The sequence below is a fragment of the Pan paniscus genome, chromosome 6 (genome assembly GCF_029289425.2).
Source record: "Pan paniscus chromosome 6, NHGRI_mPanPan1-v2.0_pri, whole genome shotgun sequence".
Taxonomy (NCBI): domain Eukaryota; kingdom Metazoa; phylum Chordata; class Mammalia; order Primates; family Hominidae; genus Pan; species Pan paniscus.
In genome coordinates, this window is record NC_073255.2 from 39,874,093 (window position 1) to 39,901,891 (window position 27,799).

The window sequence follows — 27,799 nt, forward strand, 5'->3', positions numbered from 1 at the left end:
ACATCTTATGAATATCCCATAAACACAGTATATCTTCCCATTTATTTGGCCTTTCTTTGGGATTTTTTTTTAAAATCAGGGTTTATAACATATAGATCCTGCTGATATTACATTTACTCTCAATATTTTATTTTATGGCACTATTATAAATGGCATAATGTAAAATTTCAATAAAATTATTTATTGGTAGTATATAGAAATACATTTTTTTTTTGTTTTTTTTTTTTTTGAGATGGAGTCTTGCTCTGTTGCCCAGGCTGGAGTGCAGTGGCATGATCTTGGCTCACTGCAACCTCTGCCTCCTGGGTTCAAGTGATTATCGTGCCTCAGCCTCCTGAGTATCTGGGATTACAGGTGTGTGCCAGCACGCTTGGCTAAGTTTTTCTATTTTTAGTAGAGATGGGGTTTCACAATGTTAGCCTGGCTGGTCTCGAACTCCTGACCTCAAGTGATCTGCCTGCCTCAGCCTCCCAAAGTGGTGGGATTATAGGTGTGAGCCACCATGCCTGGCCAAAATTAATTTTTATATATTGATCTTTTTAGTCAATTATGATATGAGCTCTAGAGCTTTCTTAGAGATTCCTTGGAATTTTCTCCATAATGCCTTTTATTTCTTTTTCTGGCCTTATTGCACTGGCTAGGCCTTCCAGAACAATGTTGTAAAAAAGTGGTAAGAGCAAAAGTCTTTCTCTTGTTTCCTATTTTAGGGGAATGCAGTCTTTTTCTATTAAGTGTGAAATCAACTATACAGTTTTTTCTACATGCCCTTTATCAGTTTAAAAAAAATTTCCTTCCATTATTAGTTTGCTGAGAATTTGTATCATGAATAGATATTGAAAATTTCAAATGTGTTTTCTGTATCTACTGAAGCAATCGTGGTTTTCCTTCTTAACCTATTAATATAGTTAATTATATTGATTGGCTTTCAAGTGTTGAACCAGGCTTACATTCCCAAGACAAATCCTGCTTAGTCATGGTACATTATCCTTTGTAAATATTGCTGGAATAGATTCACTAAAATTTTGTTCAGAATTACTTCACCTATGTTCATAAGGGATATTGGTCTGGTTTTAATGCTGGTCTAATTCTAGCCTAATAAAATGGGTTGTTAAAGTATTTCCTTCTTTTTCTGTTTTTGAGAAAAGATTATATAGATTTGTTACTTCTTCCTTAAATGTTTGGGAGAATTACTCAGTAAAACCATCTGGACATGGAGTTTTCTTTTTTGAAGTATTCTAACTACAAATTCAATTTCTCTAATAGATATGAGACAAATCAAGTTATCTAATTTCTTCACCAAGCTTTGGTAGTTTGTATGTTTCAAGGAATTAGTCCATTTAATTCCTGATTTAACCCTGATTTAAACACAAATTTGTGGTAATACAGTCATTTGTTTTTCTGTAGTGATATCCACTCTTCCATTCCTGATATTGATAGCTTTTGTCTTCTCTCTCTCTCTCCTTCTTGCTTAGTATAACTAGAGATTTATGCATTTTATTGATATTTTCATTGGCTTTGTCTACTGTTTTTCTGCTTTCATTTTCATTGACTTTTGTTTTTATTTTTGTTAATTCATTTTCTCTGCTTGCTTTGGGTTTAGTTTGTTCTTTTTTCTTTTTTTTTGTTGTTTGTTTATTTGTTTGTTTTATGGAGTTTCATTCTTAGCATCTAGGCTGGAGTGCAATAGCACAATCTTGGCTCAACTGCAATCTCCGCCTCCTAGGTTCAATAGATTCTTCTGCCTCAGCCTCCCCAGTAGCTGGGATTACAGGCGCCTGCTATCACACCCAGCTAATTTTTTGTATTTTTAGTAGAGAAGGTGTTTCACCATGTTGGCCTGGCTGGTCTCAAATTCCTGACTTCAGGGGATCCACCCACCTTGGCCTCCCAAAGTTCTGGGATTACAGGGGTGAACCACTGTGTTCAGCTGTTTGTTCTTTTTTTCTAATGTCTCACTGTGGAAGCTTAAGTTATTGATTTGAGACTTTCTTTTCTAATATGAGCATTTAGTGCTATAATTTTCTTCTCTCTAAGCACTTCCACAATTTTTTATAAATTGTATTTTTATTAATTATTTTAAAATATTTTATTATTTCCCTTGAAACTTACTTGACCAATGGGTTATTTAGAACTGTCTTGTTTAACTTCCAAATGTTTAGGTATTTTCTAGATATCCTTGATTTTTAATTTTTTTCTTTAACCATTTATGGTCATACATATTATTGTCAACATATTTGGTATGATTTCAATTATTTTAAAATTGTTAAGGTTTATTTAATGGTTCAGAATGTGTCCTCTATAGGTACTTGAAAAGAATGTGTTTTGCTGTTTTGGAGTGGGTTGGCACCTGTTAGTGGTTTTTCCCTTGACTACTGGTCACATTTTCCTGGTTCTTTGTATGTTAAGTAGTTTCAGATTGTATTTTAGACAATCTGATATTATGTTGTGAGACTCTGAGTCCTGTTAAAATCCTCTAGAGAATATTGATTTTCCATAATGACCACCCTGTTATGCAGTTCCACACAACTGGAGAGACAAAGAGAACAAAAACAAAAACTTTCCCCCATCCACTTGGGATGATAGGGAACTCTTTTGAAGATCCTCTGACCAGAGAGACAGTGGTTTGTTTGTTTGCTTTCTCAGTGTTTCAGGTGCTCATGCCACAACTGCTGCAGAGAAGCTCTAGACTGTGGCCACTCCTCGCTTAGAGATAGGAGGAAAAAAGAGGGGAAAAACAGAAAGAAAAAAAGCCTTGGAATATATTCTACACTTTTCAGCTTACAGAGGTCTCTGTATCTGTTTGGTTCAACAAAGGAGATTTCTCTGAGTTTTGATGTCTGCTCCTACTGCTCAGTTCCATAATTAGGGCCATTTTCATTTCAAAGCAGTGAGATACAAAAGCAAAAATAACTCAGGATTCTCATCCTAATACTGGTTTTTCTTCAAATTTTGACTTTCAAACTATCTTCTGGTGTTTACTTTTCAGAGTCCTTAAATAGTTGCTTTCTGTATTCATTTTTAGCTGTAATCTGTGAGAGAGACAGGCTATAGAGGGCTGACTTTATCTTGGCCAGCAATGGCAGTCTCAGTAATATTTAACATCTAATAATTATTGAATTCCATGTACAACTCGCATCTCCTATCCTACCCTCTTTAGGAGGGCTTTTAAGAATGCTGGATAGTGGGAATTTTAGAGACATTGTGGGATGACTTCTGTTTTCACTGGGAGAGGTGGGAACAGCTTTGTTAGGTAAACATTTTCTGGCATCTACTTGGGACTCATTTGCATATTGGTAGCTTCAACCTCACACAAATCATATTGATCCGGTATCCCATTTTTATGTTCACACTCTGGAAACATGTACTACTACTGCCACCTATATCTACAATACTTAGTGTAATTGCTGGTTTATATGTCTGTCTCCTCCTTGAGGTTCCTTAAGGACAGAGAATGTTCTCTGCCTTCTGAGCTCCTAGCACAAATTCTGGCACATAGAAGGAACATAATAATTTTTTTAAAATGTGTGACCTTGCTTTAAAATTGACTTTCATATTCTTGGAATGAGGGATAACATTTTTCTTATCTTAAACAAGTATGATAAAAATACCCAACACATCTCTGAGAACCATCTTGTAATTGCAGCCTTCTCATGCCTGAGAAAGGTAAACACTACACACACGAGTATCATGGAGTGGCCACACTGTGTCTTCTCTGCTTCAGAGATAGGTAAATCAAGGCATGGGAAAGTCAGGTGTCTTTGTATTCAACCTCAGATTATTAAGCACCTCAGAGAAACTGAAATGGAGAATCTGTGTCAACTCTTTCTTAGAATGGCAGTTCTGATCTCAATTTCCTTCAACTGCATGATAGAATACACAACTCAGTATCTATTTACACATCACTGCTTTTTCTTTTTGCATTAAGACATCATTTTAGAATAGGTTTTCTGACTTCCTCTGTGTCTCTGACTGCATTAACTACCAAAAGCGTGGCTGAGCCACACTTCACTGACATCATCGTGCTCCCACCTCAAATCATTTTCATCCTATTGTGAAGCAAAAGCCTTAAAAATGCTCTTTAGTTTTTTTTTTAATTTTTAAAGGGCATTTACATCCAGCCATTTTATGAGTGCAGTCAAGGCAATTTCATGTTATTTTCCAAGACTTTTACACACTTGGAGAGCCTGGCAAAATGCATTCGAGATGTTTGAGCAAGAGGTCCCATCAGTCATTCACCTGCACGTTTTAAATTGAGTGCTGCCCTGTCCGGCTGAACGCTCCATTCATCGAATTGCCTGGAACAGCTCCATGGCCCTCAGGAGCCTCATGCACATCTCACACTGTTGCAAAATTGCCTTCAGACAGGATTCTGATTTCCGTCAGAGAATTTTAAATTCCAGCTAATGGAATGCTTTGAAGGCATGTGCCACAGACTTCTGCCTAGTGCAAGTCCTGTGTGTGAGCAAATCTAGCAGGGACTCCAGAGCCTGGACAGCAGAAAGCTGCACTTCCTCAAGAGGATGCAGGATCCTCTCACTTTCCCAGTTATCCTACAGCTGACTAGTCAGCTGAGGGATTCACCTGGCGTCTGTATCTCCCCACTAGCTTCTTACTGTGGGAAGAGAAAGAATAGGATCCTGCTGGGAGCCAGGAGTCCCTGGGTTTAATTAATGGCCTTTTGGCTTTCTTCCCTTCCCCTCTCCACTGTGTGCACTGGTGGACACTGGTCCCCATCCCTGAGGTTCAGTCCTGCCCTGGATTCCAGGTCTACACCAAGCCCGAGAAGGTTCTGAATGAGAAGAGCTGAGTAATTTGCTTGGTCAACAATTTTTGAAACAATGCTTGAGATAACCTTTGGAATCTGGGTTCTTCAACTACACGGTTTCTGTCTTACTTTTCTCTTGCAGGAGGGTCAGTGCTTTCATTCCCAGCCAGCTATTCCTTGTTCTTCATGTCCTCTACCACCTAGTCCCAAATATACAATGAGAACTCCTGGATCTCTTAGTTTCTAGGTGTCCAGTTCTACTTCCCCTTAAATTAATGACTTCCATCCAGGGCACAGTGGTTTTGTTTCATTGTATCAATGGATCAGACAGACCCAAATCTAATTGCAAACTTTGCCCCTGTCTAGTTGGAGGGCCTTAAGAAAGGCACTTGACATCTCTGAGACCCAATTTTCTCATCTGCAAAACAGTTTTACTAAGATGTCCTAAAGATTAAATTATATAATATATAAAGAGTCTAGCAAAGAGTAAGCCTGTAAATGATGGCTATTATTATTATTTTTACTAGTGTTTGACTATCCATTTCCTCCATGACTGTTGCCCGGGTTTCCAGTGCTCTTCAGACTTATTTTTCTTTGATCACACATCAGTGAGTCCATGGCTAAATGAGTCTATCTTTGGCTCAACTCTCACATTCAGATATATTCTATGCTTTCACCTGAACTTGGGGATCCTCCATGGATTACTGGTCCTACCTCAATTATTTTTCCTGCTTGTTCTCTGCCTTATTTGTCTTTCTACTTCCTGAGCCCCTAATTTATTCATGTGAAAAAGCAAAATTGCACAATGTAAATTCTATGAGAACAGCTTCACTCTAAGGTAAATTATAATGTCTTGTCTTATTCAGGAAATGACTGGATGTTGATGTTCATATACATCATCTACTAAAATGATAGAATGAATGCTTTAGACACTCTAGAAATAGTTTGTTCTGTTTTTCTCTACTTGACTGATGATCTCGGGATCAGAACAGATATTCACAATATTAAAACTATAGTAAATGGTTTTGTGGTTGTAACCAATGACAAATAATTTTTTTCTCTTTGAATCTGACATCCTCCACATCTACTCTCTGGGATGCAAATGTCTTTAGTGATACTGCCAAAAGAAGCATCAGAGAGAGATTAGATAGAGATGACCTTTCCATGAATTTTGAGAGGAAGACTCTGATATGGTTTGACTTTGTGTCCCCACTGAAATCTCATCTTGAATTGTAATCCTCAGGTGCCAAGGGAAGAACCTGGTGGGAGGTGATTGGATCTTGGGGGTGGTTTCCCCCATCCTATTCTCATGATAGTTGTCACAAGAGCTGATGGTTTTAAAGTGTGGTACTTCCTGACACTTGCTCTTGCTCACTTGCTTTCTGTCTCTCTCTCTCTGTCTCTCTCTCGTAGTCTCTCTCTCTCTCTGTTGCCTGCCGCATGTAAGAGGTGCCTTGCTTCCCCTTCCCTTTCTACCATGATTGTAAGTTTCCTGAGGCCTCCCCAGCCATGCAGAACTATGAGTCAATTAAACCTCCTTTCTTTATAAATACTCAGTCTCTGGTGGTATTCTTCATAGCAATGTGAAAACGGACTAATACAGAGAATTGGTACCAAGGTAGTGTGGTACTGCTATAAAGATAACTTGAGAATGTGGAAGCAACTTTGGAACTGGATAACAGGCAGAGGTTGGAACAGTTTGGAAGGCTCAGATGAAGACAAGAGGATGAATGAAAGTTTGGAACTTCCTAGAGACTTGTTGAATTGTTTTGACCAAAATGCTAATAGTGATATAGACAATGAAGTCCAGGCTGAGGTGGTCTCAGATGGAAATGAGGAACCTATTGGGAGCTGGAGTAAAGGTCACTCTTACTATGCTTTAGCAAAGAGACTGGCAGCATTTTGCACCTGCTCTGGAGATCTATGGAACTTTGAACTTAAGAGAGATGATTTAGGGTGTCTGGCGGAAGAAATTTCTAAGCAGCAAAGCATTCAAGAGGTAATCTGGTTGATTCTGAAAGCGTTCAGTTACATGCGCTCACAAAGAGATGGTTTGAAATTGGAACTTACATTTAAAAGGGAAGCAGAGCATAAAGATTTGGAAAATGTACAGCCTGACTATGTGGTAGAAATTTTTCTGGGAAGAAATTCAAGCCAGCTGCAGAAATTTGCGTAAGTAACAAGGAGCCAAATGTTAATCACCAAGACAATGGGGGAAATGTCTCCAGGGCATTTCAGAGATCTTCAAAGTAGCCCCTCCCATCACAGGCCCAAAAACCTAAGAGGGAAAATGTCCTCAGGGCCCTGGGCCCTGCTGCTCTGTGCAGCCTTGGGACATGGTGTCCTGCATCCCAGCCACTCCAGCTCCAGCTATGGCTAAGAGGGGCCAAGGTACAGCTCAGGCCATTGCTTCAGAGAATGCAAGCCCCAAAACCTTGGCAGCTTCCACATGATGTTGGGCCTGTGAGTATTCAGAAGACAAGAGTTGAGCTTTCAGAACCTCCATCTGGATTTCAGAGGATGTGTGGAAAAGCAGGCAGAAGTCTGCTAGAGGGGTGGAGCCCTTATAGAGAACCTCTGTTAGGCAGTGCAGAAGGGAAATGTGGGGTTGGAGTGCCCATACAGAGTCTCCACTGAGGTACTGCCTTGTGGAGCTGTGAGAAAAGGGCTACCATCCTCCAGACCCCAGAAAGGTAGATCCACCAACAGCTTGCACCTTGCACCTGAAAAAGCCACAGGCATTCAATGCCATCCCATGAAAGCAGCTGGAGGGGCTGTACCCTGCTAAGCCACAGGGGTGGAGCTGCCCAAGGCCATGGGAACCCACCCCTTGCATTAGCGTGCCCTGGGTGTGAGACATGGAGTCAAAGGAGATCATTTTGGAGCTTTAAGATTTAATGACTGGGTTTTAGCCCAGCTGGGTTTTAGATTTTCATGTGGCCTGTGGGCCCTTTATTTTGGCCAATTTCTCCCATTTGATGGGAATACTTACCCAGTGGCTGTACCGCCACTGTATCTTTTTTTTTCTTTTTGAGATGGAGTCTCCCTCTGTCACCCAGGCTGGAGTGCACTGGTGCGATCTCGGTTCACTGCAAACTCTAACTCCCACATTCAAGCAGTTCTCCTGCCTCAGCCTCCTAAGTAGCTGGGACTATAAGCGCCGGCCATCACACCCAGCTAATTTTTGTATCTTTAGTAGAGATGGGGTTTCACCATGTTGGGTAGGCTGGTCTTGAACTCCTGACCTCAGGTGATCCACCTGCCTCGGCCTCCCAAAGTGCTGGGATTACAGGTGTGAGCCACTGCACCTGGCCCCCTATTGTATCTTGGAAGTAACTAACTTGCTTTTGATTTTACAGACTCATAGGTAGAAGGAACTTGCCTTGTCTTAGATGAGACTCTGGACTTGGACTTTCAGGTTAATACTGGAATGAGTTAAGACTTTAAGACTCTTGGGAAGGAATGGTTGGTTTTGAAACTTGAAAGGGACATGAAATTTTGGAGGGGCCAGGGGTGAAATAATATGGTTTGTCTTTGTGTCCCCACCAAAATCTCATTTCAAATTGTAATCCTCAGATGTCAAGGGAGGAACCTGGTGGGAAGTGATTGGATCATGGAGGTGGCTTCCCCCATGCTGTTCTCATGATAGTGAGTGAGTTCTCATGAGAGCTGATGGTTTTAAAGTGTGGCACTTCCTGGTTCGTTCTCTCTCTCTCTCTCTCTCTCTCTCTGTCTCACCTGCTGCTGTGTAAGATGTGCCTTGTCTTCCACCATGATTGTGAATTTCCTGAGGGCCCCCCAGCCATGCAGAACTGTGAGTCAATTAAACCTCCTTTCTTTATAAATTACCCAGTCTCTGGTGGTATTCTTTATATCAGTGTGAAAGCAGACTAATACAGACTCCTTCCCTGGACACTAGAACCATGATGGCATTAGGGATGGAGTTATTAATGCATAATAGCAGAAAGCTCTTTACCTCAACATTATAAAGATAATAAAGGTATAGTTAACAATGATTGTACACACATTGTAGATTCCATTACAGTATTAAATTGAGCAATAGTGTTTGCAACAAACTATGGGCATTATTCTTTAATTTCCCCTCCCATTAAATTATTCTTCAATTTCCCCTCCCATTAAAGGAGAGGGTGGTCTCTTTTCAGGTAAGGATTGCTCATCTCTTTCTTCTACATTCCTCATGCCATGCATGCCCCATGCAGGTGTAAGCTAGATGGCATTCTGTGTGTCAGGACCATTTTTCATTACTGCAAAATACTCAAACTAAGTTTTAAAGAAAAGAATTTCTATCCTATGCATTGCTATAAGGCTTTTTATTCCAACATATGGTATTAAATAGGAGTTATGTGCTCAATTGTGAATTTATATGAAAAGGAGATTAGGACACAACAGGCATAGAGGAAAGATCATGTGAAGACACAGGGAGAAAACACTTATCTGCAAATCAAGAGGAAAGATCCCAAAAGAAACTAACCCTCCTGATAGATACCTTGATCTCCGACACCTGTCTGTGGTACTTGATGATGGCGCCCTAGCAAACTAATATAATTGTGATGAAACACAGAGGCCCAAGAGTGGCCTTTGTGTTTCATTTCAGTGCTCTATGTTCTGGCCAATTGTCTGTCATCTTCCTTTGTGCGTGAATGAGTCCCCTGTGGGCAAAAGCAGAGGCCACCCGTGGAGGCATACCTAGATGGGTGGCAGGCAGACAACCACTATCTGTCATCTACCCAACCACCACTTATGTCCTTTTCCCTCCACATCCCTCCTCTTTCACCATCCCTCCCCTCCTACTCACCTTCTTCAGGTAGCAGGAGTGGGAGGTAGGAAAAAGCAATAGATGTATTAATGTTAAAGATCCAAGCTGCAAACCTTTGCCTCTGATTAGCTTTTTGGTTTCAGACTCTTTCTCTAGGCAAAATTTTCTCAAAATTATCTGCTACAGGAATTCAGAGAAACATTTAAAACTCTAAAAGTAGACCGATACCACCACCTTCCCCATCCTCCACCCAACCAGGCTGTGACAGTAGGTAAAATCTGTACACCAAACACCAATTCCCTTGATGGTATTTGGATCCATTTCCAATTGAGAAGCAGTCATCTATCCTTTTTCATTAGCTTTGCCTTCACTGGGGAGAAGTTAGTGGGAAGTAAAGACTCTGGAGGCCTGGAGTTGTTGGGTTTTAAAATTTTATGCCTGGAGGGTAAGTCCACTCTAGTAAATGTGAAGTTATTTTTAAAATTAAAGCCATGGAATACCACTACATTACAGTAACCAGCTATTTTGTAGTATAACTGACATTCATTCATGTATTGTTTGTATGAATGTTCTGTTTCCAGCATAATGGCTTTTAAAAATTAAAGATATAAATTAGCTATTATTAGAGAAACAGCACAATAGTAAAACCCCCATAAATTGGCATAAGAAAATATTAATAATAGACTCTAGAGGGGACAGACAGTCTCTAAAGACTAAACAAACCATTGAGTAGAGAACAGAAATCCCACACAACCAGTTAGTGCTCTATGCTGATCTTCAAACAATGGGTTCCTGGGTCTTAGCAATAACAACAAAAACAACTCACCACTAACCGAGTGCTTACTGAATCTCATATGCTTTATATGTATTACTTTATTTTTTTCTTCAAAATGTCACTTTTGAAGAAGATACCTTTAATATTTCCACTTTACAGATGATGAAATTTTAAAGTGTTGTATAAATTGCCCAGCTAGTAAATGGTAGAGCAGGGATTCAAACCCATCCTTAATATATATAGTATTATTTTGATCCCCAGAGCACTCAATATAGTGTTGGGTACTTTTAAAAGAACTAAGAAAATGTTGAGCCATATGGGGGATGATTCAGCCATACTGTAGGGACAGAAAACAGTAAAAGTGACCCAAATACCCTATCTTTAAAATTTTTCTATGTTTTAACCTTTTATTTTCCACATTATTCTTTTGTGCAATGTTTGCTGAGCATCTACTATGTTCCAGGTACTGTGTCGGGTGGAAAACAGGAATAAATAATATACAAACCCTTTTATTAAGTAATTCAGAGTTCAATGAAAGACTTCAAAGGAAAACAGATCATTTTTAAATGATCGAACTATGTGACAGGTGGAGTGGCATTAGCAGATCACAGAGGGGATGGTCAGGACTGGCTGCTGGCAGGAGGGGACATCTGAGCAGGTGAGAGGCAGGGGTGTGGGAGGAAGACATGTAAGACCTTAACAGGCAAGGGTACAGTGTGAGCACTGGCAGGAAAAAGAGTTGCTGGAAATTTCCAGCAGTTCATTGTTGCTGAAGCAGAACGTGTGATGCCGGGTGGGTCCCTGATCGTGGAGTGGAGGAGGGATGCAAAGCATGGAGACCCTTTTAAGGCATCAGACGAGGGAGAGAGATTGAACAAATAGGAGAGGTGGGTGGGTGAGGGAGAGAAGAGCCACTGAGATCATCACAACTCAAACAAAACTAAAATTAGTGCATGTCCTTGAGTTCTCTTGCTTTCTCCCATTTTCCATGAAAACATGCAAACTAGCACCTTAACACTTTTTGTAATTTCATGACAAATGCTATCATATTTCATAGCCAGCAGATGGCACTAAGTATACATGAAATGAACATTTTGCACACTGTCACTTTTTTTTTTTTTTCTCTTGAGACAGTCTCACTCTGTTGCCCACGCTGCAGTGCAGTGGCGCAATCGTGTCTCTCTGCATCCTGGGCTCCAGCGATCCTCCTGCCTCAGCTTCCCGAGTAGCTGGGACCACAGGCGCCTATCTCCTACTTATTTTAAAAGAGTTCAACCCAGGCTCTACTGTTCTCAAGGGACTTTTCTCCATACTAGGAACTCTAAAATCTGACATTGGTTTGGATCCGTGAGATAGGAAAGGCATCTTGTAGGTACAGGGTCCTGTCTTCTGCCAGGGTCTACTGTGCTGTAGTCTCAGAGGGATTTCATCAGGGGATCCCAGTAAGGTTGTAAAATGAATAAGATCTTGGTGGCACCATCTCTGTGTAGTGAGGAAAACTTATGTAAAACTGGAATGGGTGAAGGGGTGAAACTAGGAAGGTGTCATAGCTGTTAGAAGAGGGGGAGCAGGACTGGGTGGGTAAAGCCTTCAGCTGTGAGGCCCGTTGACATCTATGAAAGAGGAAGAAAGCAGGAGAGCCTCCAGCTGCAATGGATGGCTGACCAGGGCTTGGCTTGCTCAGTGAGCAGCTTCAGAGCAAAGATTGCCTGATGAAGCAGTTCAGCATTGGGCCAAAACAGCCAGGCCCTACAGTACCCTTCTCATCTGGTTTGGCTCTGTCCCCACCCAAAATCTCATCTTGAATTGTAATCCCCATAATCCCCACATGTCAAGGGAGAGACCAGGTGGATGTAATTGAATCATGGGGGTGTTTTCTCCCATGCTGTTCCCGTGGTAGTGAGTTCTCACGAGAGCTGATGATTTTGTAAGTGTTTGGTAGTTTCTCCTGCGTTCATTTCTCCTTCCTGCCACCTTGGGAAGAAGGTGGCTTGCTTCCCCTTCACCTTCTGCCATGATTGTAAGTTTCCTCAGGCCTCCCCAGCCATGCTGAACTGTGAGTCAATTAAACCTCTTACCTTTATAAATTACCCAGTCTTGGGTATTTCCTTATAGCAATGTGAGAACAGACTAGTATATCTTCCTTGCTCGGTCATTGGCTGGGTGTTACCCAGGAAGAATGTGACCCAGAGTGAATGCCATGCAGATGCTGATGGCGCTACAGTTGAAGGCTGTCAGTTACCTCTGCTCCCTGCAGCTGGACAGCAGGTTCTCAGAGGAATACCCTAAAGGTGGTGTACTTTTGTGGCTGCCACACCATCCTTGTTAAAGAAATAACTCTCGTGTATGATCTCCATTGTATTTCTTAGGTCTGTATGAAGCTGTGTAAACAGTCTTGCTCTTTTCAATAGCTGAGGTGCTTTTTAAATAAAATTCATAGGTTCTTGGATATGATTCAATCCAGTACAGTCTGTAAACTGGCTTTGCAGCTTCATCCGAATAATTTCAATATTTACATGTGAGTTATATGTATCTCTTGGAAGAAAATTTTAAAAGTAAAAGCCATTATCTATATGTGCTCAAAGGATATGAAAGAATTTTAATCTCAGAAAAGCACAATAAGGAAGTCAATATCTATTTTAATCTCAGGCAAGCATACTAAAGAAGTCAGTAGCTGCAAAAGCTCCTCAAAAAATTATTCTAAGTCAAATATAAATAATCTTGTTTGCTCTTTTGGATTATGAATACATCATAGCTTTTTTATTAACATCCAATTCAAAGTTGGCCTATTGTCTGGTGGTATTAAAGTGGATCACATGTGTAGCCCTTAATAATGCACATTGACATGGAACACTTGGCTTGATCCTCATAATTCTATGAGGTAGGTATTATCACCTATGTACAGATGAAGAAACACATCCTGAGAGATGTGAATTTTAATGCAATTTCTATGAATGACATCTTTTTTTCAAAATCCTATGAAACACAATCTGGTAATTTTTAAGACACCGTACCACTCTTTCCTTACACCATATACAAAAATCAAGTCAAGATGGATGAAAGATTTGAATGTAAAACTTAAAACTATCAAAACCCTAGAAGAAAACAAGAAAGGCCATGGACATATGCCTCGGCAAAGACTTCATGATGAAGATGCCAAGAGCAATTGCGGCAAAAACGAAAATTGACAAATGGGATCTAATAAAACTAAAGAGCTTCTGCACAGTAAAAGAAACTATCAACAGAGTAAACATACAACCTACAGAATGGGGGAAAACACCTGCAAGCTATGCATCTGACAAAGGTCTAATATCCAGCACCTATAAGGAACTTAAATCAACAAGCAAAAACAAACAACCTCATTAAAAATGGGCAAAAAGTGTGAACGGACACTTCTCAAAAGAAGACGTGCATGTAGGCAACAAGCATATGAAAAAATGTTCACCATCACTAATCATTAGAGAAATGCAAATCAAGACCACAGTAAGATACCATCTCACACCAGTCAGAATAGCTATGATGAAAAAGTAAAAAAAAAAAAAAAAGATGCTGGTGAAGTTGTGGAGAAAAGAGAACACTTATACACTGCTGGTTGAAATGTAAACCAGTTTGTCCACTGTGGAAAGCAGTTTGGAGCTTTTTCAAAGAATTCAAAATAGAGCTATCATTCAACCCAGCAATCCCGTTACTGGATATATACCCAAAGGAATATAAATTGATCTACCATAAAAACACATATACACGTATGTTCATTGCAGCATTATTCACAATAGCAAAGACATGGAATCAACCTAAATGCTCATCAATGGCGGAATGGATAAAGAAAATGTGGTACATATATACCATGGAATACTATACAGCCATATAAAAAAATGAGATCACGTCCTCTGCAGCAACATGGATGGAGCTGGAGGCCAGTATCCTAAGTGAACTAACACAGAACAGAAAACCAAATACTGTATGTGCTCCCTATAAGTAGGAGCTAAACACTGAGCACACATGGACAAAAAGAAGGGAATAATAGGCACCAGGGCCTACTTGAGGGTGGAGGGTTGGAGGAGAGCGAGGACTGAGAAAATACCTATCAGGTACTATGCTTATTACCTGGGTGACAAAATAATCTGTACACCAAACCCCATGACATGCAATTTACCTATATAACAAACCTGTAAATGTACTCCTGCACCTAAAATAGAAGTTGGAAGGAAAAAAATACATTACACAAATGGCAACAATAAAATCTACAATTTGAACATTTATTTGAATAGCTGGACGTGTCATCAGAACAACTCTTGATGCTTATTTAAGCTCCCAGAGTTACCTAAAGAGAACATGAGGTTTAAGAACCACTGATGAGGAATCAAAGCCCACTTTGAAGAGTATAAATATATATTAAGCATTATATACATATATACACACACATTTTAAAGAATTATAAAATGAACACTTGTATACTTAACACCAAGAAATTGAATATTAACATTGAAGCACCCAGGGCTTCTCCTGTATTGCATTCTTTCCTAGAAGTGAACACCAGCCTATGTTTTGAATTAATTATGCCTATGCTTTCGCTGTTTTGCCACACTATATCTTCTATAATATTGTCTTGTTTGCTTTTAGGCCCTATGTAAATGGCATATATATTGACATGCACACACATCCCCTTTGATGACTTAGTTTTTTAACAGTCTATTTGACATTGGTTCCCACTGATGCTTGTGACTGTAGATCACATTCATTCCTTTACAATATTACGTTGTATGGAAATATCCATTTTATCCATTCTGTTGGTGGGCCTTTGAGTTGTTTTCAGCTTTTTTTTCTCGGGTACAAATAATGCTTCCATGAAGATTCTTGTAATTGGTTTCCTTGGTATATTTGTAACAACATTTCTTTAGGGTGAAACTATAAATTGCAGAGACTACATACTTTAAAACTTACTAGGAATTAACAACTTATTTTCTAAGGTGGCTGTACCAATTTACACTCCTACTATAATTTCATAAGAGTTCTTGTGGCACCCTGTCCTCACCAATTCTTATCTGAATGTAAATATTACCATGTGGTTTTAATCTGTATTTCCCTATTTTCTTCTAAGACTTTTAACATTTTACTTTCATTTAAGTCCTTGACCCATTTAAATTTGACTTTTGTGCATGAAGTTATATATATACCTGTCCTTTTGAAAATGTCCTTATATTTCTCTTATTAAGAATTTTCAAAGATTTTCTTTCCCCTTATCTCAATCCCCATCCTTTATGAACAGACTCAATGAATTAAAGAATATGAACCCATACAGAGCTTCAGAGACATACACTTTCTAAAGAATATGGTGAGTTTTTCTGGACATAGAACAAATACAAATGAGAATAATAACAAATACTATTTTGGGCCTCACAAATTAGCAAAATATATTCTTAATAAGGCTAATTAATCCCAGTGAGAGTGTTGTAAAATGAGCATTGTTATACACACTAACGTTTGGTGGTGCATACAATCCAAAAGGTGCACACATACCTTTGCAAAGGTAATTTGAGGCTAACTGCATTGAAGGCTTTAAGGGTGTCCACAGTTTTTTTTAAGGAAATTTAACTTTATGAAATCTATCCTATGGAAATAACTTTAAAATCATGAAGTATGCACTAAGATGTTCATTGCAGTGTCTGTATGTATATCTTAACCACTTTTGAGCTATTGCCATTTTTGCTGCTATGTGTATGTATATATATAATTGTCCCCTTCTTTAAAATGTCCTTTTTTCAAAACTAATTTTTCTATGAGTTTGTCCTTCGTGTATAATAGGAACATGTAAAAAAATAAACATAATTTTATTATTAAAGTACTCAGATTTTTGGTGTCTATCAGCAGCAAAGTGGTAGAACACAGATACTGTTGAAGCTGTGCATTTGCTTCTGACAACTGGATGAAGCAGATGAAGGAATTGTTGCAGCTTGTGTGCACCTCACTTCTAGCCATAGTTTCAGATTAGTGTGCAAACATAGGATCCTAGAAACTATGGAAAAAGCTTCATTGAATTAAGTGAAAATCTTGTCATGTTTCAAAAGAATAAAAAATAAAATTTATACAGGCAAGAATTCAGTAGAACAATTTGTGTAAGAACAAGCTGCAGCCCAGTACTCCTATTTGTTGACATCAAATAAAGGTGAGACTATTTGGAATTCTGAAATGAGCTAACCTCACTCTGTAACTTGATATTACTGAAATGGTTATTAGTGAGTTGTAGGGGGTAGTGCAGAAGAAACTAGTGTTTGTTGAGTGCCTTTATGTGCCAGGTACTTCAAAACTTTGTTTCACTAATCCTCATAATGACCCTGCCAAGTAGGTATTGTGAGTTCTACTTTACAGGTGAAGAAAGCTCATGGAGTTAAGTAACATGACCAACCATAGCATGGTGCCTGACATACAGTAAGTGTTTAATGAATATCTTTTGAATACATGGTAGGTACCTAACTAATGGAAGAAGCAGTATTCAAACTTCGATACATCTCGTTGCACAGCTAACACTATTTCCATCATAGTATATTGCCTTCTGTGTAAGACTATACAGAATCATTTCTAATGGCTAAGAAAGCACTGCCAGTGTAAACATGGCTAGTAAGCCCAGCAACCTGATTTCTCCCTTTATATGAGAACAATTTCAATTTCAAAATGTATGCATTGTGAAGGATGAGAAAAGACAGAAAACAGGATCTTCAAGGGCTTTACAGTTACTTAACACAGATAGTATATGAAAATAACATAAATATATATGAAAACATCGTATGTGTATGGAACATTTTATTAGTACAGCTCATCCATTTTTTGTTGAGTTCCACTGACTTTTTAAAATTTATTTTACTTTAAGTTCTGGGATACATGTGCAAAACATGCAGGTTTGTTACATAGGTATACATGTGCCATGGTGGTTTGCTGCACCTATCGACCCGTCATTTAGGGTTTAAGTCCTGCATGCATTAGGTATTTGTCCTAATGCTCTCCCTCCCCTTGCCCCCCACCCCCACCCCCCACCAACAGGCCCCTGTATGATGTTCCCCTCTCTGTGTCCATGTGTTCTCACTGTTCAACTCCCACTTATGAGTGAGAACATATGGTGTTTGGTTTTCTGATCTTGTGTTAGTTTGCTGAGAACGATGGCTTCCAGCTTCATCCACGTCCCTGCAAAGGACATGAACTCATCCTTTTTTATGGCTGCATAGTATTCCATGGTGTGTATGTGACACATTTTCTTTATCCAGTCTATCATTGATGGGTATTTGGGTTAGTTACAAGTCTTTGCTACTGTAACATCATCTGAAATGTGTTACTTTAATTTTATGTTAGGTGTTATGTCTCTTTTCCTTTTTTGTCCCACACATCACTGAAACAGATTATTTGAAAATGCTAAAATAAGTAAAATGTGCGGCATGCTTTCTTAGATGCTTTGTCTCCCGTACCAAAATAATTTATAAATACATAAGTTGGAAATAATTTTATTAGTTTTTTAATGCATAAATCCAAACATATATATGTACTGAATATTTTATTAGCTAATACAGTACCATTTAAAAAATTCTACCAACTTATTTAAACTATTATTTCCTGTAAAAACATCATCCAAAATATACTTTACTTTGTTAATTTTTATGAATGTTAGGTGTTATGTCTCTTTTCTTTGACGCTCTCCTTTTTTATCCTGTGCTTACACCAACAACAAATTATTTGAAAATGCTAAAATAAAATGTGGCATGTTTTCTTAGCTGTTATGTATTCTGTTATAAAATATTTTACAACTATTAAAGTTGAAAAATAACTTTACTGGTTTTGCTGCATATAGCTGCCTGTCTGCTATAAGAGAACTAATCTATAAAATTAAGGCATTTTGTTATTTCAAGTGTAGAGGGGCAAGAATATAAGGGAATTATAAAAACCCCAAGATGACTCATTTAAAGTAGATGCACATTAAAATACTATAGATCTGGCATATTTCATGTTTATAAAGCAGACAAAAAGAATGTTTATCTATCTTTGCATTTGGCAAGAGTATCTATCTTCAAGATAACTACCACTTTTCAAAGCACTATTGTTGGGTAGGTTTTATTAGGGGAGAGGACTTAGAAAACATGACTTTCCTCATCCAAAACCAAAAATAAATGAGGGCTTAAAAATATATTATTTAAGAAGATGATAGTGGCCAGAAATAAAGACCATGACCAACAAGCTTTGGGGCCATCAAGATGAAAAGACGTTTGCTTTATTCAAGATCTAGGATCTGAAAATCTCACTTCATAAATTTAACTGGATTTTCTTTTCTGATTATGTTTAACCCCAAAATTTGGTTGTATACCATAGCAGTTTCTATTTTACCTGGATGTTAAAAGAAAAACCATTGGAATCTAAAGAGAGATGAATAACCTCTTGAGCTTAGACGGAGAACTAACCAGTGGCAAATATGTATCTAGTGGGGTAAATACATCTCAAGAGATTCAAAATGTTACAAAACAAGGTGTTTTTAAAAACACTTCAACTTGAAATTATAAAAAAAAGTATTAAAAGGTATTAGAGATCTTTCTTAAGGGCTGGTAAAATAAAAACACCTTAAAAGACACACTGTTACAATTTGCTCACAGAGGTAAAGAGGTTGTGATCAGTATCAGCATTTTAAGGATGTCATTTCAGAGCTTGCATTCTTCTGCCTTAAGTGGTTCAAAGAGTTTGAGCAGGTACACTCTGGTACTAGGGAAAATCTGAAGCAATTCACCTAGTTGGATGAAAAAGGACTTACGTACCCTTGATTTATTAAAATTCATTGTTCTTTTATATACATTTTTCTTTAAAATTCTGAAATGAACACTTGTTTATGCAGTATGACATGAATGATTTAATAACTTATATGACAAGCTTAATAAGGCTGACATTCAATGAACAGAAAAGTAATTTACCTTTTAGTAATCAGAGAAACTTTCAATCCATTTTTATCTTATTTTTAAGTGTCTGTTATTAAAGCTTGTGATTTTTATTAATGTAAATAAGCCAAAGGGTGATTGTTTTTGACACACCACATTGTGCCATAGTGTAATGGGTAGTTTCCTTCTCAGTTAACCCTCAATACTCTGTACACACTATTCTGAAATACTGTGGTGAAGTAAGGCTTGGCATCTTTGAGCAGGACGCTACATAAGGGAGGGTTAGCTGCATTGGAAGGGTCTTCCACATCCCACATTTCAGGCATACTGCAACCAGGCCTGAAAAAAGACAGACATATATATCCATATTAGAAATGTATTCCTGTCTAGAGAAAATAGATACATAACACAACATCTAGATTTTCAGAGACAAATTTATTTCATAAGTTAAATATTTTAAAGCGTCATTTCAAAAAACAATTTCAATGTTTAGCAATTTAAAAAATAGAATGAAATTAAGCATGTTGCATTTTCACATCTCATTTAACCAAATGAAAGACATATCCTAATAATAAAGCTTCAATATACATTCATAAATATATATGTAAAAGCACACTTTCAAGATGAAACAAACATAAATATAATTTCCAAGTGCCATCACCATCTAAACATAAGGCCCATTTGTAGTAAAATAAGACAAATTAAAACCTAATCGAATTCCTGATGAATTTCACATTTTTTAGCATAAACTGCCTTGGATTAGCGTGAAATCATCCAAGGCAGGGACAGGAGACTCTTATGGCAATTTGTTTTCTTCAATGCTTTCCCATTTTGGGTGGCTCTACGACTGGGCTAAATGAGACACTTTCCTCCCTAGAGAGTAATCCTGGATGGCAGTCATTAAAGGGAAGGAGTCAGACAAAATTGATTTCTAATTTTTTAACATCTATATTGAAGTATAAGTTATACACAATAAAACTTCACCTATTTTATGTGTAAAGTTTGCCAGGTATGGGCAAATGTGTATAGATGTGTAAGCACTACCACAATCGTAATACAGAAAATGTCCATCACCCCCACAAGTTCCCTGTGCCCTTTTGCAATCTACCATCTTCCCCAAACATGGCCTCAGGCAACTACTGTACTTTCTGCACTATAGTTTTGCTTTTTCTAGAATTTCATATAAATATATTATGTAGTCTTTTCATTTTTGGCTTCTTTACCATAGCATGTTTTTGATATTCATATCTGAGCTGTAGTTCCTTCCTTTTTGTTGCTAAACAATATTTCATTGTACATAGAGAACACAATTTGTTTATCCATTTGCAAGTTAATGAACATTTGAGATGTTTTGAGTTTTTGGTTACCATGAACAATGCCACTATAAACATTCATGGACAAGGCTTTTTGTGTACATATGTTATCATTTCTCTTAGGGAAACACCTAGGAGTGGAATTGCTGGGTTGCATGGTTATGTATGATTAAGTGTGGATTTATCTTTATAAGCAAGTTCAAAACTGTTTTCCAGAGTAGATGCACCATTTTCCATTTCCACCAACAATGCATGAGAGTTTAAGTTGTATCAGTTTTTGTAATTTTAATCATTATAGTATGGTTATGGATGATTCAAAATATCTTCTTTGGTGAAATTTCTATTCAAATATTTTGCCAAATTTTGTGTTGGTTCTTATTGAGGTGTGAGAGTTCTTTGTATATTCTGGGTAAAAGTCTGCCAGATTTTTTTAGCAGATGTATTAAGGCGTAATTGCTCAATAATTACTCAATAAGCTGCACATATTTAGTATCCACTTGGATACATATTAACATAGGTATATACTTGTAAAACAGCAGCCACAATAAAAATCATGAACATATCCATCTCTCCCAAAAGTTTACTTCTGCCCTTTTGTAATCCTAATTATTGTATGCTTTCTTTTTTGTCTGGCTTCTTGTCCTCAGTAGAATTATTTTGAGATCCATCCATATTGCTGTATCAATAGTTCGTTCATTTTTATTAGTAATATTTACATTGTTTGGATATTCTAATAGTGTGTTTATACATTCATCTGCTGATAAATAAGCGGATTGTTTCCAGTTTGGGGCTAATACAGAAAATAAAGTGCTATGAACATTTGTGTACAATTACTGGGATGGATATATGCTTTCTTTTATTTTAATAAATACAGTAGTTGTATGTTTAACTTTTTCTAAAATTGCTAAACTGTCTTGCAGAGTGGTTGTACCATAGTACTTTTGCACCACTGGTGTATGAGAGTTCTAAGTCCTCCATAGTGTCAGCAACACTTGGCAGTTTTTTTTTTCAATTATAGCTATTTTATTAAGTGTTTAGTTACATCTCACTGTAATTTTCACTTGCATTTCACAAATCACTAGTAACATCAAGCATCTTTTTGTGTGATTATTTGCCATCTGTCCTTTTGTCCTTTTTTTTTTTTTTTTTTCTGAGACAAGGTCTTGCTCTGTGGCCGAGTGGAGTGCAACGGCACAATCTCGGCTCACTGCAACCTCCGTCTCCTGGGTTCAAGTAATTATCCTGCTTCAGCCTCCCGAGTAGCTGGGATTATATGCGCCCACCATCACGCCTGGCTAACTTTTTGTATTTTTAGTAGAGATGGGGTTTAGCCATGTTGGCCAGGCTGATCTCGAACTCCTGACCTCAGGTGATCCACCCGCCTCAGCCTCCCAAAATCCTGGGATTACAGGCATGAGCCAACCACTGCACCCGGCCTGTTTTGTCCATTTTTAATTGGGTTGTTTTCTTATTATTGGGTTTTGAGAGTTTTTAATACATCTAGAGAAAGTCCTTTATCAGACATAGGCTTTGAAAATATTTTCTCCCAGACTGTGGTTTATCTTTTAATTCTTCCTAACAGTTTATAAAAAAGCAGAGGTTTACAGTTTTAATGAAGTCCTATTTATCAATGTGTTCTCTTGTGGATCATGATTATGTTACTGTATCTGAGAAATCTTAGCCTAATCCAAGGTTACAATAATTTTCTTCCATATTTTCTCCTAGAAATTTTATATTCTTAGATTCTTAGTAGCAAGTTACCTTCTACTCCTAGTTTGCTGAGAGTTTTTAATCAGTTATGGATACTGAATTGTGTCAAATACTTTTTCCTGAACGTACTGAGAGGATGATGCGCGATGATGCGGTCTTTCTTTTTCAGTTTGTTACTATGGTGAATTCACTTGATTGGTTTTCAAATAGTGAGACAACTTTGCATTCCTGGGATAAACTCCACTTGCACATTATATATTGTCTTTCTTTAATATATTGCTGGATTCATTTGTTGCAATTTTACTTAAAAATTTCACATATGTGTTCATGATAAATTTTGATTGGTTGTTTCCTTTTATTGTAATGTTTCTCTCATGTTGGTATCAGGATAATGCTGACCTCACAGAACCAGTTGGGAAGTAATCCCTCCTTTTGAATTTTCTGGACTAGTTTGTAGAATTGGAATTATTTCCAGTGGAGATATCTGTCTTAAGTTTTCTTTGTGACAATTCTTTTTACTACAAATATAATTTTATTAATAGATACAAGGTCATTCATAATAAGGTAATAGATATAAGATTTTCTATTTCTTAAGTGAGCTTTGATTTTGCATCTTTCAAGGAACTTGTCCATTTTATCTATTTTGTCCTACTTAGTGGAATAAAGTTGTTCCTAAAACTCCCTCATTATCCTTTTCATTTCTTCAGATCCTGTAGTGATAAAATCTTTCTTATTTCTGATACTAGTAATTTCTGTCTTCAATCTTTTAGTTTGGGTAGGAATTTATCAATTTTATTAATCTTCTCAAGAATCAGTGTTTGGTTTTACTGACTTTTCCCTGTTTTGGGAGGAAATACACACTGATTTTGATTCTGATCTTTATGCTTTCTTTTGGAGTTTACTTATTCTTTTTTTTCTAGTTCCTTAAGGCGAAGCTGAGTGACTGATATGAGGCCTTTCTTCTTTTTCTATTATGGGCATTCAACATAAAAACCAATCTCTCTACTGCTGTATCTGCATCCCACAAATAGCGGGATGGTGTTCTCATTTTCCCTTAGGTCAACATACATTGAAACTAACCCTCCTTTTGTTTCTTCTTGACCATGGATTATCTGGAAGTGTATTACTTAGTTTCTAAACATTTGAGGGAATTTCCATATAGAATTATGTTACTGATTTCTAATTTAATTTCATTGTAGTCAGAGATTGTACTTTACATGATCTAAAGTATTTTAAATGTGTCAATACTTGCTTTGTGGCCTAGAAAATGGTCTTTTTTGATAAATAGTCTGCGTGTGCTTGAATGTCTATTTTGCTGTTCTAGGGTGGTGTGTACTATAAATGTCAATTAGGTCATATTGGTTGATGGCATCATTCAAGTCTTCCATATTCTTGCCAAATTTCTTTTTATTTGTTCTACAAATTATTTAGACATGGCTATTAAAATTTCTAACTATACTGTAGATTTGTCTATTTTTTCCTAAAGTTCTATCAGTTGTGTTTCATATTTTTGATGCTCTCTTATCTAAGTGCATAAATGTTCAGAGTTGCTACATCCTCTTGAAATATAGATCCCTTCTTCATTTAAAAATCCTTGTTTAACCTTGATAATATTCTTAGCATTCAAATGTACTTTGATGTTATTACAGCCACACCAGCTTTCACTGACTAGTAGTAGCATCACATGTCCTTTTCCTATCTGTTAACTTTTAACCTCTTCGTTTCTTTATATTTAAGTAAATTTCTTGAAAGTAGCCTATAGTAGGGTCTTGCTTTCCTATGCAATCTGACAATTCTTGCTTTTCATTTGTGGTGTTTAGAGCTATATTCGTTTCCTATTGCTGCTATAACAAATTACCAAAAACAGTTGCTTAAAGCAACATGTATTTATTCTCTTTCAAATTCTGGAGCTCATAAATCTAAAATCACGGTATTGGCAGGGCTCCAATCCTTCAGGAGGCTCTAGAAGAAAATCCACTTCCTTGCCTTTTCCAGCCCTAGAAGCTGGCCTCCTTCCTTGGCTTGTGGCCTTATATCACTCCAACTTCTGCTTCTACCATCATATCGCCTTTTTGATCTCTTACTCTTTTGCCTCCTCCTTATAAAGACTTTGTGATTACATTTGTCCTACCTGGATAATAAGGATAATCTCCACATCTCATGAGCATTAATTTAATCACATTTGCAAATTTCCTTTTTCCATGTGAGTAACGTAATTCACAATTTCTGGGAATTAGGACATGGCCATCGTGGGTGGCTCATTATTCAGCCTACCACAAGTCCATTTACACTTAATGTGATAATTAATATGGGTAGATTTAAGTCTGTCTTCTCGGTGTTTTCTCTTTGTTCCATCTGATCTTCATCTCCCTTTTCCACTTCTTCTGCCTTATTTTGGATTGAGTGATTTTTATAATTCCATTTTAATCTTGTTTGTTGCCTTTTGGGTTCTGTCAATTTTTGCTTCATATATTTTGAAGTTCTCTTTTAAGTTCATATGCACTCAACTTATTGTATCTTTCTGCTGTACTGAACTATTTTGCATTATAAAACATAGTCATTTCTAGTAATATTCTTTGTCTTAACATCTATCTTCTCTGATATTTATACATTTTTCACTTCAGCTTTTCTAATGTTTACTCACATGATATCTTTTCCATTCTTTTTCCTTCAGCCAATATACATATCTATCTGTATTTAAAATGCACCTCTTGCAGGCAGTCCATAGATAGGTTTTGCTCTTGTATTCAGTTTGCCAATCTCCACCTTTTGTTTGGAAGAATTTAGTCCTCTTTCACTTTGAAATTACTGATATGGTTTGATATAGGCTTGCTATTGTGCTCTTTTGTTTTTTTTAAAAAACTTTTTATTTCAAGACATTTGGAGATCCACATTAAGTGAGAGATAATACAAGTAGCTCTTGTACAGTCTTTAGACAGTGTCCTCCGCCATGGTAACATCTTGAACATTTGTATAATATCACAGCCAGATAATTCACATTGATAGAATGGTGATAGAGAGCATTTCCATCACCACAGAGATCCCTTGTACAGCCACACATACTATACTCCCCCCATATTCCTACCCCACCCTAACCCTTCGCAACCACAGATCATCCATATCTATAATTTTGTCATTTGAAGACAGTTATACAAATGGAATCATACAGTATGTAACCTTTGGGGATTGCCTTTTCTTCATTCAAACAATTCTCTGGAGATTCATCCAGGATCTTGAGTGTATCAATAGTTTGATCCTGTTGCTGAGCAGTATTCCATGGTATGAATAGATCACTATTATTTAATCATTCACCTTGCGAAAAACATCTGGGTTGTTTCAGGTTTAGGCTATTACAAATAAAGCTGCTATAGACATTTTTCTATAGAATTTTGTGTGAATATAACTTTCCACCTTTCTGGGAAAAAATGCCCAATACAATTGCTGGGTCTTAAGTTAGTTATATGTTTAGGTTTTTTCCCCTTTTAGTTTTAGTTGACAAGTAATACTTGTACATATTTATGGAGTATAGAGTGATATTTCAATGCATAATTACAATGTGTAATGATCAAATAAGGGTAATTAGGATATCCATCACCACAAATGTTTACCATCTGTGCTGGGAACATTCAAAATCCTCTGTTCTGGCTTTCTTGACATATAAAGATAAATTACTGTTAACTAATATTCACTCTACAGTGCCAGAGAGCACTATAACTTATTCCTTCTATTTATCTGTAGTTTTGTATCTCTTAACCAACCTCTCTGTATCTTCTTCTCCTCCCTACCCTTCCCACTCAGCCTTTAATTACCACAATTCTACTCTACTTCTATGAGCTACTTCTTTGAGCTTCCACATGAGTGACAACATGCACTATTCATCTTTCTGTGGCTGACTTATTTCACTTAATGTATCCAGGCTCATCCATGTCTATTGCCATTATGCTCTTTTTTTCCCCACTGTTTTATTTATTTTTTTGAGTGGTTTTGATAGGGATGACAACAAGCATCTTTAACATATCATGATTTACTTACCATTTAAATTGGGTTATTTCTAGTAAATCGTACATTTCCAAGGTTTACTCAATTTTTGTGCTATTGTCATGTATATTTAATTTCTGTCATAAACTAAAAAATATAATGGTATCACCTTTGCCTTAAATAATGTCTTTTAAAGATTTTCAGAGAAGAAAAATGTATAGTGATTAATATCCACATATTTACCATTTCCAGCGCATCACAGTATTTCTTGTATACCTGAGTTACCATCTGGCATCATTTCTCATCAGCTGATAGAACTTCTTGTCCATCTTGAAGTATAAATCTGTTACCAACAAATTATCTTAGATTTTGTTGATCTGAAAAATGTATTTTTGGCCTCCATTTTAAAAAGATACTTTCATTAAATATAGAATTGTTGATTTTTATTCTTCAGCACTTTGAACTATCATTCCAGTGTCTGATAATTTCCACTATTTATGTTGGGAAGTCAGATGTTTATATAGCATATCATTTTTTTCTCTTTTCAAGATTTTCTCTTAATCTTTGATTTTACCGTTTTGACTATAATGTTCCTTGCTTTGGTTTTCTTTGGGCTTCACCCAGTTGGATTTGTTGAGCTTAGCGGATCTCTCAGTTAGTAGCTTTTATCAAACTTGAGAAATTTTTGGCCAACATTTCTTCAGTATTTTTTCTGTCATGTTCTTTTTTTCATTACATCTAATACTAAAATTATGCATGTGTTGAACTACTTAATGTTACATAGGTCTGTGACTTTGGTTATTTTTCAATCTTTTTGGCTCCTGTTCTTTTGATTAACTATTCTCTCTTGATCTATCTTCAAATTCACTGCATTTTCTGTTCAAATGTTCTGTTTTCATCTCAGAATTGTTGAGTACATGTAAATGATTTTCATTTCATTTATTATACTTTTCAGCTCTAGAATTTCCGTGGGGGCTGGAGTGTTTCTATTTCTCTGCTGAGATTCCATAGCTCTTCACTAATGGATACCACGTTTTCTTTTAATTCATTGAATACATTTTTCTTAAGCCTTTGAATGTATTTGTAATAGTGGCTTTGCAGTCTTTGGCTGCTAAATCCAACATCTGGACCTACTTGAATCGGTTTCTATTAACTTATTTTTTTCAGAGTATTGGTCATACTTTCTCATTTCAGTTTGCATCTCTGAAACCTTTTGCACATTGTAAATGATATACTGAAGTGACTGTAGAACCTGTTTTGTTCTTCTGATTGCCAATGTGTCGTTCTAGGAGACAATTAATGTGCCTGAATTTCCTGTCATGTGCAGCAGCTAATATCTGTGCTTAGGAGTCTAAACAAAGGCCTCATAAGATCAATTACACATCTTAGAATTTTATGATTCTTAGAGATTCAAAATTCAGAAATTAAAAAATTTTAATTAGGAATGTTTTCCTTATGTCATTTTGGGTTTTGTCACTTTTAAGTCTTACAAATCCAATATAATTCAGCTATAATACAGAATGCCAGTATCTCACCTTGCTGTAAAGTCAAATCCATATTTCAGATATCTAATAAAAA

At 37.0% G+C, this 27,799-nt stretch overlaps 1 protein-coding gene and 1 long non-coding RNA gene across 2 annotated transcripts in view; one reads left to right on the top strand and one right to left on the bottom strand.

Annotated features, from left to right (window-relative positions):
- Positions 1 to 27,799, top strand: part of LOC117975402 (uncharacterized) — a 104,338-nt gene that overhangs the window by 23,971 nt on the left and 52,568 nt on the right. The window lies entirely within an intron of this gene.
- Positions 17,372 to 27,799, bottom strand: part of LOC117980919 (probable C-mannosyltransferase DPY19L2) — a 117,957-nt gene continuing 107,529 nt past the window's right edge. Inside the window, 1 exon segment of the mRNA XM_055115830.1 lies at positions 17,372 to 19,559. Within this exon segment, the coding sequence (XP_054971805.1) occupies positions 19,409 to 19,559 (151 nt within the window). The 3' untranslated portion in view covers positions 17,372 to 19,408.